Source organism: Aristolochia californica, unplaced genomic scaffold, assembly GCF_029961685.1.
Source record: "Aristolochia californica isolate CCGP_79_NKW_82.1479 unplaced genomic scaffold, dmAriCali1.0.hap1 SCAF_3, whole genome shotgun sequence".
In the NCBI taxonomy this organism is placed as follows: domain Eukaryota; kingdom Viridiplantae; phylum Streptophyta; class Magnoliopsida; order Piperales; family Aristolochiaceae; genus Aristolochia; species Aristolochia californica.
In genome coordinates, this window is record NW_027181992.1 from 11925385 (window position 1) to 11947249 (window position 21865).

General features: G+C 40.1%; 2 protein-coding genes across 2 annotated transcripts; both read right to left on the reverse strand.

The window, feature by feature from the left end:
* Positions 1 to 234: 234 nt before the first annotated feature.
* On the reverse strand, positions 235 to 1414 carry LOC137959791 (protein SRC2-like). The gene has a single exon (XM_068807146.1). The coding sequence runs from the start codon at positions 1189 to 1191 to the stop codon at positions 349 to 351; it is 843 nt and encodes a 280-aa protein (XP_068663247.1). The 5' UTR covers positions 1192 to 1414; the 3' UTR covers positions 235 to 348.
* Positions 1415 to 1791: 377 nt separating this feature from the next.
* Positions 1792 to 16028, reverse strand: LOC137959800 (PWWP domain-containing protein 1-like). Its single transcript, XM_068807156.1, has 2 exons — positions 14505 to 16028; positions 1792 to 4171 (listed from the first exon to the last, which is right to left on the reverse strand). The coding sequence occupies exons 1-2, from the start codon at positions 15697 to 15699 to the stop codon at positions 2028 to 2030; spliced, it is 3339 nt and encodes a 1112-aa protein (XP_068663257.1). The 5' UTR covers positions 15700 to 16028; the 3' UTR covers positions 1792 to 2027.
* Between the last annotated feature and the right edge of the window lie 5837 nt (positions 16029 to 21865).

Genomic DNA, 21865 nt, shown 5'->3' on the forward strand with positions numbered 1-21865 from the left:
CAAGAGACATAATCAGATGCTTGTCATAGTTGAATTAAGGCTAGAATAAGGCTAGAATAATAAAATAAGAATACGAAATATAGTGTGAAGACACAGAAGAGAACTAAAACTAGATGAAAGAGAAGCTTTTGTAAAATTGTGATTAAGAGTAATATCTGAATGTCTGAAAGGTCAGGAAAGTATTTAGATTTGTTGAAAAATAAAATCGAGTCAGACGGATACTGCAACCAAACAAAAGAAGATGAAGCAAGGTATATTCGACGACGGATTCCACAAAATTCGATATTCTCTGTCTAGGTTTACAAGTAATTAATAAAGCAAATGAACAGAAAACGGAGAACGCATCGATCAGAAATCAAATCCTCCGGCATCATCGAACCCACCATCGTATCCATTATCATAGTCGGCGGCGTCGGAAACCATGTCGCCGATAATCAGCCCTCCCAAGGCGCCACCAAGTAATCCCGCACCAAGCCCCATCCCAAATTTGTTCTTCCTCGGTGGAGCCTGTGGTTGCACCACCGGACCTGGGTACCCGTACCCTCCTTGAGGCGCCGGATTCCCGTAACCATACGGAGGAGGAGGAGGAGCCCCATAATTGTAGCCAGCAGCATGCGGCGGCGGCGGCGGCGGATAACTGCCAGTCGGAGGATAGGGTCCGGCAGAAGGCGGTGGGTAGGGGTACGCAGAACTGGGACCAGGCGGGTAGGCCATAACGGGCTCGTCGCTCTTCGAAACATGGGCGGCGGTAGGCGGCTGCTCAGTCACCGGAGCGGTGATCTTCTCGCCAAACTTGTACGAGAAATTCAAAACCCCTTTAGGCCTGCCAGAGGGTCGCCTGACTTGATAACTGACGAACTGCGGAACATTGCCGCTGCCCGGAGAATCAAGAAGCTCTTTGATCTGAACATGAACCTCACCGACGTCGCGATCGCCAAGACCCCGTTCAGCCCGGATCAAGATACGGAGGCTGAGGCGATTCTGCTGCGCCGCGGCCTCGTCAACGGAGTACTTCATGGGGAAGTTCCATGTAGGATTCTTGCCCCCTTCTTTATCGGTGAGCGTCCGCTGAGTGGTACGAGGATCGCCGCCGAGGGAAACGACGGCGTAGACTTCCATCTTGGAGATCAGGTTGACGTCTTTGAGGTCTTTGGCGGAGACCAAGGTGATGTCCAGCGGCCTGTATTCCATGGTTGCCGAAGAATTAATCAAAATCACAGTTTACTAATCAGAACTGGATCTGTGATCGAGTCAAAATCAACCGAAACGAGAGTGAAGAAGGGAGGAGGCAGAAAGACGGGTTTGTGAATTGAAAAGCACAGCCGCATACGAAGAAAGGGAAATTTTATAGGCGTCTGGTGAAGAAGAGGGGAAGAGGTTTCGACGGTTCTTGAAACCGACCTGGGATTCTGGGAACGCGTTTCTCGTCTTCATCTTCTAGATTTTTATTTGTTGGTTTAAACCGCGGCGTCCGGCTTGAAATCCCTAAAATGCCCTTGTTTGATTCTTTCGGACTAAGGCGGCAAACGGGCAACCGACGGGCAACCGGGTATTTTTAATTTTTTTTATCCATTTATCTGCACGTAAATTTATTACTTAATATATTATTTCAAAATTATATAAATATAATTTAAAAAATTGAAATAACATCTACCTATCTCAAACCACAGTTTTCTACCCAGACTCAAAGCTCAACTCAGTGTCCAAAAATTCCAACCAGAGTTGCCGACTCACCAGATGAGGATCTCACGAGTCAACACAGTTTGTGGAATAAAACTGTAACCCAGGAGACGAAGGAAATATTACTTCAATCAAGGAAAACAATAGAAAGACCCAATTAGTTCTTCCACTTGATATACAATAACAACAACAGCAACAACAACAAGAACAGGGGGCCATCGTCGTATTAATGAACCACAAATTGGGTTTTGCGATTTTACACAAAAGACAGGGATTCCACAATCCAGACGTGTTGGCATGTCGAAGTCTGGATTCTCACAAGCATTTTTCTGATTTCCTATCCTTGTTTACAAAGGGTGGTAAGGTGCATATCCGAGCGAATGCTTGACATTACTTACAATATCACTGCACCTCACCATAAGACTCAACATCTGGTACGAAAAGTCCTCTTTATTTCCTGCATCCTTAATAACATGAGCTTTACTGTATTGAAAGGTTCCACGATTCTCACTCAAGGAAATTGTAGTAGTCTCAGGTTGCATTCGAGGAGGATTCGCTGCTGACGTTTTTGTACTTTTACTACTACTGATATTATCTAACGAACTGGTAGAAGCTATCCTGTCTTCACCACCACCCACCACCGTGGGCTCTTCCCTACTGCTACTGTCTTCACCACCCAGTAAGAACTTTACACGCGGGCTCTCCTTGGCCATGGAAGGCGTTGTGTCGTCCCCAGTTGGCTTCTTTAGGCATGATTTTAATTGCACTGCTGGACCTCGTTCTTGATATCCCATAGGCCTTGCCTCCACAGAAAAATCATCACTGCCACTATCCTCTATCCGCTGTTTGCCTGCTTCAGGTGGCTCGGCAGCTGAGGCTTGTCCTGGCACCTCATACTCTTTCAGATTGTAGGTCACCTTCTTATGGCCAAAGAGAGTATTGTTTCGGGTAGCATAGTTGAATGCTGCTTGAGCGTCAGACTTGTGCTTGAAAACTACACGACAGGTTGAAGATTTCCAGAAGATTCGCATCCCAGATAGATCCAGAGGCCCAAAACGAGCAAACCTCGCCTTCAGCTGTGGTACTGATGGAAGCATTGTTCGAGGGGGGAATTTCAACACCAACGATATCGGATCTGCTGGCCTCACAGGGGCGGGATCTTGCTTCCTAATCAAGTCCTTCACAGGCTTCACAGTGGTTGGTGTTGTCATCTCTTTCCTCTCTCCTTTCTGCCCATCCATCACCTTCAAGGCAGATGCCTTCTTTTCAGAGGCCAATGCCTTCAGTTTATTGAGTTTCTTCAATCTCTTTGCCGACATTTCTTCCTGACGATCAGAGGGGCCACGCTTCCGCCCCATTTTGGTAGGGTCATCAGGCCTCGGAGGATGTTTCAATAGCTTGGAAGCAGAAGATGACTCTTGCTCTTCTGCATTCCCAACAGCAGACTCCTGTTGCACTTTCTCTGATGTTTCATATTCACTAGCTGGTTGTAGAACTAAACTTTTCTGATAAATAAGCGAACGGAATTTAAGAAAAACGCCACGAACAACAGTAGGGCTATTACATTCAACACCATGGAAAGGGTCAAGAGCAAGGGCTAACAGGTCTTCAACTAGTTGTGGGAAATCTAGATTCCCCATATCTAGCACCAGCTGTGGGAGGAGAGGACTGGCAGAGCTTGAAGTACCAACAACCTCATCTTCTTTCCTCAAAAAGTCCATCTGAAAATGCGCTCCATTGTCTAAACCAATACCAATGGACTTCCCTGCTCTTTTCTTCAATGATTCCTCATCCACCATTTTAGGCTGCTTCTGACGATGATCCATGTCTACTTCAAACCCTTGACTTTTCTTTTTCTTTTTTTTCTTCCTCTCCCCCAAAGAAGCACTCTCAGAAGGGAATTTCTCCAGAGGGCGTTTAAGTGCTGTCTTTGTCAAAACCTGCACATTGCCTGACGTTTCAGATACCTTTGTTCCATCCCCTTCTTTTGGCTCAGCTACACTATCTGCAGTACCAGATGATTCTGATGGACCCACAATTGAAGAGGTACTTTTCATTCCAACCTTCACTGGATCCGTTGTTTCCAGCTTCAAATTCCCATCCATTACACTTTCTTGCAATACAGGATCACCAGCATAAGGCAACGCCTGATTTGCCTGGAGACGACCCACACGTACAGCAGGAATATTCACCTGAGACGTGTTCAGCATATCTGAGGAATTGACATTAGTAGCAATCAAGTCATTTCCAACAGTTTGAATTTCTTGCACTGTTGGTACTTTAACCAATACATTACTTTCATGATCTATAGGAGTTCTCTTCTGAAGAACATAATCAACATTGGCTTGAACCACTCCTTGCCCATTTCGCACATCTCTACGTTTAAATAAGTATTTATCTTTCTTCAAAGCATCCTTCACTTTTGCAGGCTTCAAAGAGTTCTTCTTCTCGTTCAATGCTTCAGCAATTACCAGAGGGCCACTTAAAGGAGCTGCAGAAGACAATATGAAATATTACTTAGTGAATAAAATTTTTAATTTCTTTCAACATTTTGAAGTGACAAGAGCTCAATAACAGTTAGATATGCATATGAAATTCAGTTAAAAGAGTTAATAAACCAAGCCTTCAAGACAAGGGTGTACAAAATACCCTCGAATAAATTAGGTTCAAATATACCATTTAAAAAAGAAAAATATGAGCTAAAATGATAGAGAGCCGCATATAGCTTCGAAGTGGTCAATTTAACTGACCTGTCTTCTGAACCTCACAAAGGCAGTACTAAGGGACCAGGACAGATTGTTTTCACATCCAAAACACAAGAACCTAATGCACTCAGAGATCTTTGAAAACTATAAATACGTAATTATGGGTGATATAAAATGGAAAAGGTGACTTCTGGCCACATGCCAATCTGGTCAACCAAGCACATTGCAGCTTATGCAGTTTACACACGAACAACAAGCAAATAACAATAGTAATACTAACAGCAATTACAAGAATAATTACAAGATTGCCGCTTTCTAAAACAAGCAGAAACTATATAACTTTCTCAATGAAATTAAAAGTGACATCTAATTTCCCTTAGCTATTCTAAGGGACAGCAAAACCCTAGCCATGCTCAAGCTCAAGTGTTTCAATCAAGATCAGCTTCCATTTCAAAAGCTGTCTACTAGCATCACAAGCAAAGCAAATAAATCAGTAAAGTCTTCTTTTACACATGCAAGTAAAGAAAACACATCAGCTTAGCAATACTTCTCGAGCACAACTATATGTGATGTCATGAAATCTCAAGAATCATTGAGATGAAATGTACACCAGGTTAGACCATACCTTGAAAATAAATCTATAAACCATATATAGAATATAATCTGACTATGTATAGAGAGATACATCAACATATCCATTCTAAAAAAGTAGAAATTCCTCTACCCCCATAACAAATTGCAAATCACTCTCATCCCCCATGTTTCAAAAGTCATTACATACAACGCCTTGGACGAATTTACGGTAAAATTGAAACTTATACCCTTACTTTTAAAGACAACTACCCTACTTAAACCCACTGTCACAGTATAATAATGTCCATTCCTCAATATACAAATTTATCTGAGTGAGCATTAGATCTTACATATATTATCAATTTATTCAACATGCATACTTTTTCCTATGCTACTTACTATCTATTTGAAGCTGAAAATTAATTAAATCAGTGATTTTTTATTGCTTTAAAAGCTCACGTTTTGATCATCACTTCGGATTTATATATACTCAATCAAGTGGTATTTTTCTCTCTCAGTAATATATTCACACCATTTTTTCAAAAAAAAAAAAAAATAGCTGTCTAAATCGCTTCAAACATCATTTTGATGGGATAGTTAATTTAGTGATGTCTTGTATATTGTAGTCCCATAGGTTGTTTAACAAACTTTGGTGTCACATAAGAACCTCATTTTAGCCTGCATGGGTGTAGCCCTTAACAATAGCATGACATAAAGTTTACCATGTTAGTTAGAAAATTGTAAATGACAACCTAAAACATGCCAAGTCTCGGACATGGTGACCACTGAAACTTAGGATTCAAGTAGATTCAGGGTCGAGAGCAACCTGGTCCCTGCCTGAATGATCCTTGACACATATTCGCACCTTGAAAATCGGAGACAACTCCGAGGATATGCTTTCTGTAACATCTGAGTCAACAAACCATGATAACCGCCAAAAACTTGTGGTATGGAAAGAGTCCATAAACCAAAGCCCCAATATATTAAGAAACACTCCAATCCCAATGAATTGAGTCTATAAAAACTAATATCATATGGAATGTAGAGTAGTACAGAACCCAGTATAAGAACTTGGCCGCTTCACTCAAGCTCCCCCCCCCCCCCCCCCCCCCCCGCAAAAGAAAAAAATGGCTGTAAGGCGGGCCCTCTTTTGGTGTCAAAGCACATTTGACAGGCCACCACCGTTAGCTGGGTCTCCACCCAAAATTATCCACAAGTACAAATCAATAAAAAGGACTCACATGTGTGGTATAAAAACTTGGGCTGGACCTGTCCACTCTAAACCTCAAATACAATTACATCATTTCTACTACAGTCAGAAAATATATTAGTCAAAGTAAAATAGGAAGCAAAACAAACACATCTGCCAAGTTCAGTGCATTTTAACTTTTAAATCCAATCAATTCCCACAATCTGAAAATTTTAGCCTTTTTTTGGAAAATGGTATTTTTTTCTTTGAAAAAGAAACTTTCTCATTTAACTCAAGCTAAAACTATAGAGCTAAAAGTAGTGATTGTTTTAAAAAAATCACTTTTCTTCAGATCAATTTTGTTAACTTGCGGATCTAGTCTCTTTAGTAAATCTGAACAATGAACAACTTTTTTAAATGGAACACTGAATAATCTAAGTGCTGATTATTAAAGAATGCCAGTTTGGAACATATAATTCATAAAACTACTTTGTCATTTATTTATATAAAAGGAGCTGGTTAGCTAAAAGTAAGTTATTATCCCCATGAGACCAAATACAAGAAAATTGAGAAGTAATTTCAAGAATTCCCCGAAGAGAATCCCAATGCCGCCACAGGGGTGAGGACACCTTTTCGCACCAACCAATTACCACCTTCGAGTCCCCCTCAATGTGAAGAGGACCACTATAATGGTCTTGGAAAATGCAAAGCCCGTTGAGAAGACCTTGAATCTCAGCTGTTGTTAAGTCAACAATGCCTAGCATACCAGCATATGACAAACACTGATTGCCTAAGGAATCTGAGATAACACCCCCAAAACCAGCCATTCCGAGAATACCCTAAGAAGAACCATCAAAATTTAACTTTAGGAAACCAGGCTCCGGGGAGGTCCATTCCTGCATGACCGGGGTCTTGGTTCCACACCGCATTTTTGCAATAATGCTCCCATTATCTCGGATAGATGAACCAGCAAAGGAGGAGAAAGGCTTCTTTGAAAGGAGCCATGTAGAGATCTGACCAGAAACACAATCAACCACCCTTATTGCAGAATTATTTCTAGCATCAAAACGCCTCCAGTTACGTTCATTCCAAAGCCCCCACGGCATGAAACTAGTGCATGTGGATATCAAAAGCTTTCCAAGCCCAGGGAGGGGAGTACCAATGAGCATCTTGCTGAAAGAAATCAAATCCACTGACGCACAAAATTGCAACCCCGTCTTACTGAGGATGGAAGTCCATACCTTCCACGAAAAAGAGCAATGAAGCAGAATGTGATTGACTGATTTGACCTCAAAATATAAAGGGCAGAGAGGGTCAATAGTTGGGTATCCTCTTCTTCTGAGCACGTCTGTCGTGAGTATCTTTCCATGGTAGGCACTCCATACGAAAAATTTTATCTTTGGTGGGGCATAAGATGCCATGAAAAAAGAATCTCATGATCCCTTTGTTTTGTATGCCAACCATTGATGAAGTTGTATGTCGAGGACACTGAGAAAAGACAGTTTTTATCAGGCCACCATATCATCTTGTCAACAGCTAAAGGCCTTAGACTGCAGGATTGCAGAGATTCCATCAACCTACTTCCCTCCAAAGCCTCAATATCAGAGAGACCCCTTCTAGGGTGTAAGTTCAAACCATTCTCTTCAAAAGCATCAGCAATCGATATTTCCCTTTGCAAAGATAGGAGGAGGAGGAGGTTCTTGTACGTTGACTGTAAAGGCTCTTGACCTGTCCACCAGTCCTCCCAAAACTTTAAAGATCTTCTGTTACTAACATAGAATCAGGGATCTGCTCGTCCCCCCCCCCCCCCCCCCCCACATGATAAGTTTTTCATTTGGTCTACTTGCAAAAACAAAATTTGGTCCACACGAAGTTGTATGTCGAGGACACTGAGAAAAGACAGTTTTTCTCAAGCCACCATATCATCTTGTCAACAGCTAAAGGCCTTAGTCTGCAGGATTGTAGAGATTCCATCAACCTACTTCCCTCTAAAGCCTCAATATCAGAGAGACCCCTTCTAGGGTGTAAGTTCAAACCATTCTCTTCAAAAGCATCAGCAATCGATATTTCCCTTTGCAAAGATAGGAGGAGGAGGTTCTTGTACGTTGATTGTAAAGGCTCTTGACCCGTCCACCAATCCTCCCAAAACTTTAAATATCTTCTGTTACTAACATAGAATCAGGGATCTGCTCGTTCCCCCCCACGTGATAAGTTTTTCATTTGGTCTACTTGCAGAAACAAAATTTTAACCTCTGATGCTTTAATTTGTCGGGGTACCACTATCTTGGACCCTCATTGCACCTTTTATACAAATACCCCAGAAACAGCATCACATGTCCTTCTTTCATGTCAGTTTGCCTATCGAGTCTGGACATCCCTCTTAAACAAAATTGGCCTTCAATTCTGTGCCTCGGGAAACATAGCTGACACTATCCTCTCCCTAACCAGTTCAAAGCTCCCAAAACTAGGGAAAATGATCTTATCTTGCTGTATTGGTCATATTATTTGGGCTCTCTGGAAAGAGCGAAACAGAAGGAAATTCAACTTCAAATCTTGTCCTATTGAGGTTTTAACTGAGCAAATATCCAATCAAATCTTTGTCTAGCTCTTAAGCAGAAAAGAATTCAAAGTATTCAGTTCCTCCAACTTTAGAGGAAGTTGGAAATCTATTGCTGAGATGTCCTTGCCACTCACCCCCTGCTATGGCTACATTGACCCCCCCTCCACCTGGCTACACAAAACTCAACTTTGATGGCAGTGCTTTAGGCTGCCCAGGTCCTGCAGGTTTCGGTGGTGTTATCTACAATGAAAATAGTGATCTCCTCTTCTCATATGCAGGTCCCCTTGGCATTTCAGATTCTACTACTGCAGAACTATCTGGCCTTCTGCACGGGCTAAAAGTCTTCACTAGCCCCCGTGGCGTCATTGGGATATGTTCAATGAAATTTATAATTTACTTTCTGGTTTAAACTGTAATTGGAACCATATTCCACGTTCTGCTAATCACTTAGCAGACTCTCTGATTGCCTCCTGAAGTCCACCAAGGAGAAAGACAGCCAAGTTTCGCAGATACCATTTCCTTCCAGAGATTAGAAGAAACATTGTTGAACTTCCAAATCCATTTTAAAATCATGGCTTGGTTCATATCCTTCAATTTCTGAATCCCTAAACCTCCCATATTTTTTGGCATGCAGACAACCTCCCATTTGACCAAATGATACTTAAAATTATCACTCGATCCTCTCCATAAAAATCTTCTTTTTAACCTATCCATGGTATTGCAAATAGAAACAAGACAGGGCATAAAGGATAAAGCATAATTTGGAATACTTGCGAAACAAGACTTCAAGAGAATGAGTCTACCAGCTTTGCTAAGAAATAGATATAATGATCTCCAAATTGGAGATAGACATCTCTGATTGCCTCCTGAAGTCCACCAAGGAGAAAGACAGCCAAGTTTCGCAGATACCATTTCCTTCCAGAGATTAGAAGAAACATTGTTGAACTTCCAAATCCATTTTAAAATCATGGCTTGGTTCATATCCTTCAATTTCTGAATCCCTAAACCTCCCATATTTTTTGGCATGCAGACAACCTCCCATTTGACCAAATGATACTTAAAATTATCACTCGATCCTCTCCATAAAAATCTTCTTTTTAGCCTATCCATGGTATTGCAAATAGAAACAAGACAGGGCATAAAGGATAAAGCATAATTTGGAATACTTGCGAAACAAGACTTCAAGAGAATGAGTCTACCAGCTTTGCTAAGAAATCTGCCTTTCCAAGTTGCCAGACGGGTCCCCAATTTTTCCACCACAGGATTCCATAGACTTTGGTTTATGCGGCCATTGAAGAGAGGAAGGACAAGGTAGGTTGATGGGAAGCTAGCGGTTCGCCAACTCTAGTAATGTCGGGCAAATATTGAAGCCCATAACAAAAGTTTTCCTCCAATTTACGTTTTGCCCCGAGGCAAGTTCAAATAGGCCCAAGACAACTTTGATCCTTCTAGCGCCATCCATATTTCTGCTCCCAAAAATGATAGTATCAACTGCAAATTGAAGAATGGGGATTTTGAAAACCTGTTGAGTGCTGGTTGGGGGGAGCCACCCAAGATTCACCGTCGAGTAAAACATAGAGGAAAGAAATTCCCCAATAATGTTGAAAAGAAGAGGAGAGAGCAGCTCCCTATCTAATCCCCCTTGTCCTTTTAAAACAACCGCATATGGAGTCATTAAGAATGAGAGAGTAGGAAGCCGAACCCACACAACTCCTAATCCAGAATCTCCATTTTTGGCCGAATCCCATTTTTTACATAAGTTCATCTAGAAAAATCCAATTAACCCGATCAAAAGCCTTTTCCAGAACAAGCTTGAGGGCAATTCTTGGCTCTTTGCTACGAGTGAAATGATCAATGAGCTCAAGTGCAGCCATTGTAGAGTCAAGAATTTCTCTCCCCTTGAGAAAAGTGCCTTGCCCGCGGTGGATGACGATTGGGAGAAGGGCTTTAGCCGATGTGCCAGAATTCTTGCAATGATTTTGTACGCACTAGTGACCAAGCTGATAGGACGGAAGTCTTCTGGCTTTTCAACATTGATATTCTTCGGTACCAGAGTGATGAAAGTGGCCCCAATGCTGTGAAAGGTGATACTATTCCTATAGAAACCAAGCAGCATAGCGGAAATATCCTCTTTGAGCAATGGCCAAAAAAATTTTAGAAAATCTTCATTGAAGCCATTTGGGCCAGGTGCAAGATCACTTTCCATTCCCAATACAACACGCTCACTTTCAGCAGCAGAGAAAGGGAACTCCAATAGGGAAGCAGTCGCAGGAGAGAGACAAGAGAGGCTGATGTGTTGAACTTTTGGCCTATCTGAACATTCCTCCGAATATAGATCTATGAAAAAATGAATCAACACATTAGTTATCGAGGTCTGACATGAAGTAAGCTCATTATTAACACATAGAGAGGTAATTCAGTTAGACCTCCATCTTGCCGATGCGACAGCATGGAAAAATTTTGTATTCGCATCACCTTCTTTCAGCCGCTTAAATATGGCTCTTTGCTTCCATCTAATTCTTTCTTGATACAAAATTTTATTTAAATCAGAGTTCGGAGAAATTCGGGAAGCGAACTCAGTAGGAGATAAGTACCTTTGCTCCTCCACCTGGTCCAGATCAGCAATCTGAGAGAGGAGAGTAGCCTTCGTGGAAGCCTAAGAGGAACCACGACTTGTGGCCCATTCCTTCAATTTCCCTTTTAGAGATCACAGTTTTAATGGAAAGGCCCACTCTCTCGGACCTTCACCCCACCAACCATCAATAAGGGATTCAAAGTTTTACACAGAGAGCCATGAGTTTTCAAAATAGAACGGAAAAGGCCCCCATTTCTCGAAGGAGGTAGATAGCATGATAGGCCAATGATCTGCGCCCGTCTTATTAAGCACCCTTCCAGAGACGTTACCAAAAAGTTGATGCCAGTCAGAGCAAGCCAAAAACCGGTCCAATTTCGAGAGGATGTGTGGTCTCTGGCTGTTGGAACAAGTATAGCTTTTCCCGGAGAGAGGAATCTCATCAAGATTACACCCACCAATGAAATCCGAAAACCCCTGCATAGAAGCAAAAATATGATTTGACGGGGGTTTCTTCTCATTGCAGAAACGGATGGCGTTAAAATCTCCCGCAAAAATCCAGGGGAGATTGATTGAGATCCACAAGCTCATCCCAGAAAAATCTTCTCTCCCGATATCTAGTCAGGCCATAGACTCCACCTAAACACCATATATTGTCGGAGGAGTTATCTCGGAACTGGATTCCAATAGAGAAAACGTCCTCGGTAATATTGATAGCATTCAAAATAGTAGAACCCCAAGCTACCAGGATGCCACCAGAGTGACAAATGGAATTGACAGCCACCCACTTAACTGAAGGGCATGCCCACAACTCCCTGGCAATGGAGCCTGTCATCTCCTAACATTTCGTCTCTTGGAGAATCACAATTGAGGGCCTATACTGGGAGAAGAAACTTGAAATCAAAGTGCGCTTCCGAACAAAGCCAATACCTCTAACATTCCATTATATCAAGATCATTTGTTACCTCTTTTTTGTACTCCATAAGTGGAGTTGTCCCCAGGCAACTGCCCCTTAAAAACTACTCCCATCAGTCGTGCCAAATTCATCATTTGTTGTCATGTATCATCATCATATCTATGACATTCAACTTTCATCCACGAGTCAGGATGAGCGCTCACATGAAAAGGGTGGAGGAGGAGGTTTTGTGACTTGGAGGGGGGGAGGAGGAGGCTGAGTCCTAGCCGGACTGGCTTCATTGTGAATCTTGGCGATGTCGTTTCCTTAGGTATGTTGCTAAAACAAGGGGAGAAGTACAGAGCTTGGGAACGGGGTTTTTGAGAATAGACACAGGATTGAGATGGTCAGGGTCTCTGGTTTCCAAATTGGGAGGTAGAGTGCTACACCATTTGGACACGTTGAGGAGTTGACTCTTGTTCAACAAAAGTACCGAGGTGGCTGTATTTGGGATTTTGGTTCTCTAGGAGTTGGGTGTTCCAGTCGCCGAAGGAGGCAGAGCTTAAAGAAAGGGGGATGCCATTAGGCCTATTTTCGATTCCCATAGAGGGATTTATGTTCCACGCCAAGTGATTCCCCAAATGATCTGACCCTTTTGCAGAGGGACAATCTAAGTTCGAGGTCTATGACCACAAGATCTTGCCAAATGACGCATGAGCTTCCTCCATTATCTCCTCGATATTGCGGCCGACAGGGGGGTTGATCTCAGGAAAAGGGTTTAGAACAGTTATCTCACCGATTTGCTGATTTTTCCCATCATTTAGTGGCTTGAGGCGCAGCTGACATTTTTGCAGTGAGTTCGAATCCCGAGCAGCAGCGCCTTGGGCGGAGATGAGGGGACTGGGGGTGGGGGGGACTTTTTTGGAAAAGCTGGCATTTTTGCAGTGAATGTAAATCCCGAGCAGCTGCGTCTTGGGCGGAGAGGAGGGGACTGGGGGTAAAGGGACTTTTCTGGAAAAGGGGTTTTGTGAGTAGGTTGGTGATGGGACTGAACGAAAGGTTTGAAAATAGAGGGGGAGAAAAAGTAGACATTGCCATATAGGGATTCGGGAAAGCCTAGGTAATGTATTCATGCATTACAAAGGATATGATAAAAGAAATATGGAAACATAACCACCATGGACAAGTGAAGGGGAGAAGAGGAGTTGGCCACCAGTATATTACAAGGTTATTTTGCCTGTCTCAAACCAGAAAACATTATTATCTCTGGGCACCCTCTCGCACAACTTTTAACACGACCTTAAAATATCAACATCGATCATTTTGAGAATACTGAGGTCAACTAAGCAAAAACCTTTACTGATGAACCTAGATAACTGTGTTAATATGAGGTACACAACAGAGAACTAGTTACCATGCAGAGTTGGAAAAGAAGCTTATCACTATGTTATGATTCAGTAAAGTGCATATCAACCATTGCTGACAACATGAAGACTATTGTCATGTCACTCCCTTTGCAAAGATGAAACTATATTTCATAAGTGAGAAATTAAATACTAACCTACTTGAAATATATTTTCTGTATTCAGCTAGACCAATATCACTGCCTTTGCAACCTCCACAGTTCTAGCTACTCCTAAGCCCACATAATATTACGGAAAATTTAACAAAACCACAGTCAATCATATTTATTTGACAAACTAGTTTGCCTAAGCTAGAAGACCTGCCCACAAAGTCAGTTCACAAAAATTAGCCCACAACAGGATGTTATCATTTCAGGATGGGAAGAAGTTATCTTTAAACCTGTAGCACAAAAAGCCCATGGGCTAATTCCATCCTGAGGTAGTTTAACATACTAGTCCTGGAACAAGGCTCAGACCAATTTAAGTAGAACTAACTTTAGGGATGCTTTTTTGCTTTTGCTATTTTTTTTTAAGGGTGCAAGAACAGATTACATTGAGTCATCTCAAAGTATAAGAACATAAACAAGATTAGCACAAAAGTGTTCGCCAAAAAAGATTAATTTTCTCAAAAAGATGACCCACAAAAGACAACCACATTTTCATAGAATCTCATCACAGAGTATCGGACTACATTTTTTTTTTAAAAAGTTATAGATAGCCACAAAATAACTGCACATAATGACATCTTGCTATTGGCCTAAAGCAAGTAAAACTACGCTTACCAGGTCATCCAATATAAAGTGGCAGTAAGATCATACAAAGATCTACTATACTAAAGCAAGTAAAACTATGCTTTCCAGGTCATCCAATATATAGTGCAGTAAAATGATACAAAGCCCTATTGGACTAAAGCAAGCAAAATTATACCTCGAGGTGGCACCTTGTCAGGCTGTTCCAACACCCCCAGTGAATTGCGAGGAGGTCGAACTGGCTCCATCCCAAATGCCTGTGCATAGGTTTCATCAAACTCCTCAAACACAGCCTTACGATATGCACGAAGTTTGGCCATATTCTGCATCCAATCAATACTCCTTTGCTCAGAATTTCGAGGACACAAAGCCAGGTCTTGCACAAACATAAGTGTTTCACTCGGACAAAAGCTGTCTCTGGCCTTCTTGATTTGTTCACCTGAGTAAATCCCACCAGGTTCATAGTCATCCAAATCAACAACAACATATCCATTAACATCCGTGGGTCTAAAATTGAAGGGCTTTCGACACCGACAAACCAAACCAAGAGCTTGTCTTCTACATGCTTCATCCATGGCCTCTTCGACAGCCTTCAAGAAGTTCCTAGAGTTTGTTTGATGAGACTTTTCAGCATAGTGGGGCTCAAAGGGGACAAGCTCAGCTGGGTCAAACCAGCCATAACTACTATCGCCAAAGAATGCAACCAAGACATGACCCGCTCGTTTAATACGGCGAACGGAATTAGAAGCAAAAGCCTCACTTAAGATGTGACCAGGCCACCAGGGGTGCGATTTTACCTTGCCCCACACCATATCACCAGGTTCAAACCCATGGGTCCAGAAGTTAGAACCCGTAGGACTTCCACTAAACATGGAGCTCGAACGATAGGAACAAGTTGCTGCAGTTTCCATATCAGTCTCCATTCTGTATATCCTTAGTGCCACATTTCTTGATTCATGATTAGTATCCGCGTCTTCAATTATAAGTCCAGTTTCAAAATTTTCATGGCTATAACAAATATCCACATCCTTAAGCTCAGAAATGGTACCTTCAGGTTTCATGAAATCACCTCTGACATCGAGTTCCGTAGCAATCACTGTCTGATTAGGTACTTCTCCCTCGTTTTCTGGAGTTATAGCTTCCATGTCCCTCACGGATGAAGCCCTAACTCCTCCAGTTTCCATCTTAGAACTTGAACACTCCGTTTGACATTTTTCCAACCTGAGTTTGCCCTTTTCTGGCCCCACGACACCCTCCAGCATCCTATTATCAGAAGCAGCAGACTTCTCAACTGTCTCGATTCCAAACAGATGGAGATCAGCTGCAAAGCCAGATTTTCTTTCGATTTCGCAGTCATTCATCACCGATATCATGGCGAAATCGACGTAGGCATTACAACCCTAGGGAACAATGGGCCAGAGAAGCCCACCTATAGCAAAGCAGTTGGAAAGGAGGAAACAAAAGAAATATTTCTATCTTCCAGACTTGTCTCATCTGACGAAATAGAAAACCTCGCGCAATCCAAAAGGGGACAGGAAAATGGAGGTTACCGGCAAAAGACAATTTGATATCTCAGAGTGAAAAGAATGGGGGTTTTCCTCAGCGAGGGTTTGGGAGCATTACAGGAGAAAGAAGGGGAGTTATCCGCTGGAGGCAACTTCTAAAGAGAGGGGCGGCCCGCCCACGCCGGAGGAGGAGTCGAGTAACTCGACTCAATGGGTATGAGCCGTGTCCACTCACCTCGCCGGTGCTCCGTGCGCATTTGCTCTCTCAAATGACAGGCTCAACAACCCTATGCACGTGACCATGGTTCCACGACCGGTATCAAGATCCGATTAGGTCGACCCATGAAACGAGTTGAACCAGGCTCGTACCGGTTAAGGCCGTTCTGGCTCAGATTCAAACCAGGTCAGAGGGCTCTATGCAAGGGAGCTAGAATAGGTGTGCGATCCGATCCTAATCAACTTAAAGGTTCAAACAATTACCAGTTGAACCTAGGAAGTAAGTAGAGAGGGGTACCCTCCCCACACTATAAGTGGGCTTCTCCTCTCCTTTTCAGATAAGAGAGGCGATGGTCCCTCTTATCCTAATGGAAATGTGGGAAAAGCCCTATAAGTGGTTATAATTATTAATTACATAATGCCTTTGACCTAAGTTAAGTTGTGTTTGAATGTTTTTATTTTTTTCTGAATAGAGTATTTAGATGGTCATATTTAGAATTATTGTTTCCTTCTCTCCACAAATGGTTTTGCTCTTGCTTCGTGTTCTTTCCGTCCCTTCCATAGAAAACCTAACACTCACTCCCTTTCTTTGGGAATATGTCGATAAAAAACACAGTGAGAGAGACCTTGGTTTACTTCATAGCCTTCTTCATTGCTGAGTCCCAAAAGGGATTTTATTTAGTAACCTAGCCGGCTTGCGAACTGAACTACGACTGTAGCTCGATTACTTAAACGAGCACAAACCTAAAGTTTGAACTCGATTCAAATTGCTTTCAAACCGAGCTGGTCCGAGCCAAACTCGAGTCATTCGCGAACTGGCTCGATTCAATACCACCCCTAAGTGTTGGGGCCTCCCCCTCCCTCTACTACAAAAGTGTCAAGTCACTACTATGTAGAGGGGAGGGAGAGACCCTCCTTTTCTCTTTTGTCCCTAGTAGGGAGTGTCAGGCTTCCCCCTCATTTCTTTGCCTCTTAAATAAAAATATCAAGGTAATTAATAAAAATAAAAGCAAAGGCAGTGTACCTTTTTTTTTTTTAGGCGAAAAGACTAAATGATCCTTTATAAAGTACAAAGTTATAAACACATGACATTATTTAAAAAAAATGGTCATTTAAAAAAATATATTGGATCTATCTTCAACCAGCGAGTCAGTCAAACTTTTTGTAGTTTGAATTGTTGCGGTTGTTCACATAAACAAATTCAAAAGCATGCTTAGGTTTACATAAAAAATTAAGCGTAAAGACCAAAGAAAGTTATTTCCCAATCAACTTCTCCCACATCATCAAGTCTACCCAAAAGTGAAAGAAGGGGGGTTAGTGCACTTTGTAAGTGCTGGGGGAAGTGGGAGGGAAAGTGTAAGTACTTTCCCTAGTGAAACTGAGAGGGAAAGTAAAGTACTTGTTTGTGTTAGGGTGCACAATGGAAAGTGCAGTGTAAAGCACTTGTTTGTGTTAGTGTGCACAATGTAAAGTGCAGTGTAAGTACATGTTTGTGTTAGTGTGCACAATAGAAAGTGTAATGTAATGTGCAGATAGATTATTTATTAAATAAAATATTTTGATATATCTGACTTTCAAAAAATTATATTAATATTAATTAATAAATAAAATATATTAAATATAAAAATTAAACAAATGTTTACTTTTATATTATTAAAATTTTAAACAAGTTTTAATTTTGTAATATCTAAATATAAAATAATTCTATAAAAAGGATATTATAAAATATTTATTAACTTAATACATATTAGTAATATCAAAATAATATTAATTTATTAACATAATTTATAAAAAGTAAAATATTTACACAAATACTTACTTTTATAATATCCAAAAACTTAATGCAATTATTATATTAAAAGTGTTTAAATTCTCACTTTTCAACTAACGTATATACATACTTATATTTATTTAAATTCGTTACCCAGTGTACAACACAAACATCGTAATAATAAAAATAAAATAATACGAATATAACTCAATCACCTATTTAATATATAAAAAAAATACAATTGTACATACAAAATACAACACAAAAAATATTTAATGTCTTTAAAACATAATAGTCAATAAGTTTGCCACATCTGAATTGCTAATACATCTAAAAAATATGATGTTCTTGTATATTGTACTGCAGATTCCCTCTAAGTACTTTTTTGAGTGTCTACATCATCCTCAACATCATCACCACTATCACTGTCTTCATTTTCATTTTCATTGTTATCTTCACAATGTTCTCCACCAAAATCATCACTTGAATCATCTTCTTCATCTTCAAATAAATCCATGTAATCTTCTATGCGTATATAATTATGCAATATACAACAAACAATCACAATTTTTACCTGGACATCAAAATCAAAGGAGGAGCATCTTTTAATATCTTGAAACGAGCTTTTAAAACCCCAAATGTAAGCTCAATAGTGTTCCATAAAAGATGAGTGTCTTCGATTAAATAATTATCTTTCATCCATAGGAGTATTATCTCCAAATTCTTGCAAGCAATAACGAGTCCCTCGATAGGGAGCCAAAAACCCTGGAAGATTTGCATATCTAGCATCTATCAAATAATATATGCCTACAATAAGATATATATATATATCTATTATAATCTAATAAAAATAATAAATTTAAATAGACTATATAGAGAGAAGTGATGCTTACCTTCAGGAACATAAATTTTATCTCGTTTGGTTAATGCTGACTTCAATACACGTGAATCAGCTGTTGATCCCTCCCATCCAACAAGTATATATGTGAATTGCATGTCAAATGTACATGTTGCCTTGACGTTATGTGAGAGGAAACCCTTCCTATTCCAAAATCTTGTTTGTTGATCAAACGAGATATGTACTTTAATATGAGTATGATCAATGGCACCAATACAATTCTAATAAAAAAAATTCATTAATACAAAGATATATTTGATAGTAACTAAAAATTATTCATCAAACAACTTTATATTTACCTTAAAATATGGATAATAGATATCATTGTTCAAGATCTTTAAATATGGATAATAGATATAACTGTTCAAGATCTTTGAATGAGCATGTCTTGAAGGTCATTTAATGTAATAAGATTGTAGTTTGATAATAACATCTAACACTTTGTTAAAATATGTATTAATTGTCCAATTTGATCTTTCAAACTTCTCTGAGGTGAGATTGTACGATTGTAGTTGACTAACAGTGATACAAAAATATGCAAGTTGTTCTTCCACATATATTGTCCTTGTTGTAAACCGTTTTTATGAGAAACGGTTTTCTCAAACGTGGTCTCAAATTTCTGGCAGTTGCAACTCCCTCGGTAACACGAAGCCATGAACCTTGATGGGAGGTTGGCTTCGGTTAAGAATGGTCTTCGGTCCCCTGTCTCATCACGCTCATTCCCCTTCAGTTCAGTGCCATCACCGTGAGTGCTCAGAGATCGGAAGCGTCGAGAAAACAGAGAGAAGGAATTTGAAGCGTATGGAAGGAGGTACGATTTATCTTCCGTTTAATTCATAATGAATTTCATATTGTTATTAGAAATTCATGTTTAAGACTTACACTTGTATCAAATAAGAGTCCTCTATTTTTCAAGATTCCAGCCAACTTGAGAAAAATAGTTTGATTCATCCTATACACTTTTTGAAATTTAATAGGTGATCTTTGTAATGCTTTCTTTAAATATCGTGGATCACCCATATGATAAGAATGTTGTACTTGCCTTTATATTCATTTAAGTATGAATTGACAAGGACAGGTACAACTGTGTAAGCTGCAATACAAATACATATTTTCTCCCTATTTGGTAGGTTATCCATGGGTACTTACAATACTAGACATTCAATAATGAAAACATGGTTCAAACACATTCAATTATTTATGTCTGAACATGTTAACACAACCTGCATCATTAAAAAAGTCTCAACATCTACATATTGAACACAAATAATAATAATTTTCAACCATTTTGTCATACAAAAAACACATTAAATTTTTACCCACATTTTTTCATACTACATACACATTCACAGTTTACTACAAATACTCAATAATCAACGTCATTCATACAAAATCAAATGTGTCTCGTTTATATAGGTTAAAATTCTCAACATCCATGTAAGTCTATTACATTGCATTGAATTTAACAATCAACCAGTCATACTAGTCTTCTTGTTTCATCTTGACAAACATATACTTCTTATCTTTGGTGTCAAGTAACTTTGGGGCACAAAATTTGACTTCTCTGGGCAATAGCTTCGAACCATGAATGTTGTGCATCGACATGTACGTGACTAAAGATATACGAAAGGGTTGATGACATATTGTTAATGGCCTCAACGACTATGTTAGTATTTTCAGCTAATGGTTTGGATCTCTTCCTACACCTAGTAGCAGAAGTTCTACCCTTAGCATTTCTTTGTGTTTTGCTTCTCAGAGTAGCCTCACTTGGAGACTCTATACTGTTAGGTATTGGAATCTCCCTAATTGCATCATCTTCATTTATGCCCTCAATCATTTACCCTTCTGCAGTATTTGAAATATTGTCTTCTGACTCAACACTTGTTTGACTTGTTGTCCCCATGATAATAGAATTTCCAACAACTAAAGCCAATTTTTCATATAGTGGACAACCTGCTGCCTATACTTATCGACTTATTTGTACGCCTACATGAAAAGTTATCACTAAAATACTTAAAATCCTGATTAATAAAGCAAGAAACGTAACATTCTATATTACGTTTACAAAACTTTATGTAATCTTGCCACATTGTCTTACTTGCAGTGACTTTTTAGGTTGTTGGATCCCACCCAAAGTCGCTAGTGTTGAGGCATGTACTCAAGATCTGGTAGATTTTTTTCCAAGTCCACATGTAGTTTTTGAACTGTTCAAGTGTCTTTTGGTTCATTGTGTCCAAATTAAACATACAGACACAATCATTGAAAACTTCATGTTTTCATACTCTATTGGGTAATTTGTTACCCAAATTGACTTGCTCAATGAGCAAATCAAGCATTTTACTGCCTTCATCGCACGTCCATGTGTCGTATTCTCTCTTTGTAGTTTCATCCATACTATTTTTACCTTTCCTCCTTCCAGCCATCTAAAACTCATAACAAGTAGACAATGAATCAAGAATAACTTGTAAGTGCTGAAAAAGGAAAGGAGAGGAAGGAAAGGTTTCTGGTCTGTGGTTTGTAACCGAAATAATGCATCATGTTTGTTGGTCTGTGGTGGGACATAATTATTTGGAGGTGCTGAAATGCACATAATAATTCAGCATTCTCTTGTTTCTCCACTGATCACCTCTGATACAAAATGAGGTTGTCATCTTGACTGTATCTACAACATCTCATGGTTGGACCTTATTGGTTTTGCCTACTGAATATGGAAGTACTGAGTGGACCATAAAAGGATAGTGCAATTTAATAGAAGATAAATCTAGTCAAATTCCTACTTGATAGAATTAGTCCCCACTTAGATGTTAATTTGTAAATTGCACATGATCCACTTTTCAAATTCATGGAGGGGCAGCATGATCGGCAATCCGGTTGCTAAGAGCCACTGAGTCACCCTCAATAATGGGGAGGCTGAGAAGGAATAAAGCCTCAAGCTATGAAAGAGGGCATGGATTTCCATCTGAGTAGAATCAATTGAGCCAAGTGGGGTACAATATACAAGGTTGATCTCCCCAAGGAAGTCGTATAATTTAATACTGTTGATAGAGCTTATTGCAGTATAATGAATTTTATTGGACCGAAAGAGAATATGATGAAAGCTGGAAAACAAAAAAAGCTAGAAAGCATCAAAGAATTTGGTGGAGAAAAAA

Coding starts and splice junctions, on each gene's coding strand:
- LOC137959791 (XM_068807146.1), bottom strand. CDS start 1,191: ATGGAATACAGGCCGCTGGACATCACCTTGGTCTCCGCCAAAGACCTC.
- LOC137959800 (XM_068807156.1), bottom strand. CDS start 15,699: ATGATATCGGTGATGAATGACTGCGAAATCGAAAGAAAATCTGGCTTT. Junction 4,172..14,504: donor TGACAAGGTGCCACCTCGAG/GTATAATTTTGC, acceptor TGTCTTCTGCAG/CTCCTTTAAGTGGCCCTCTG.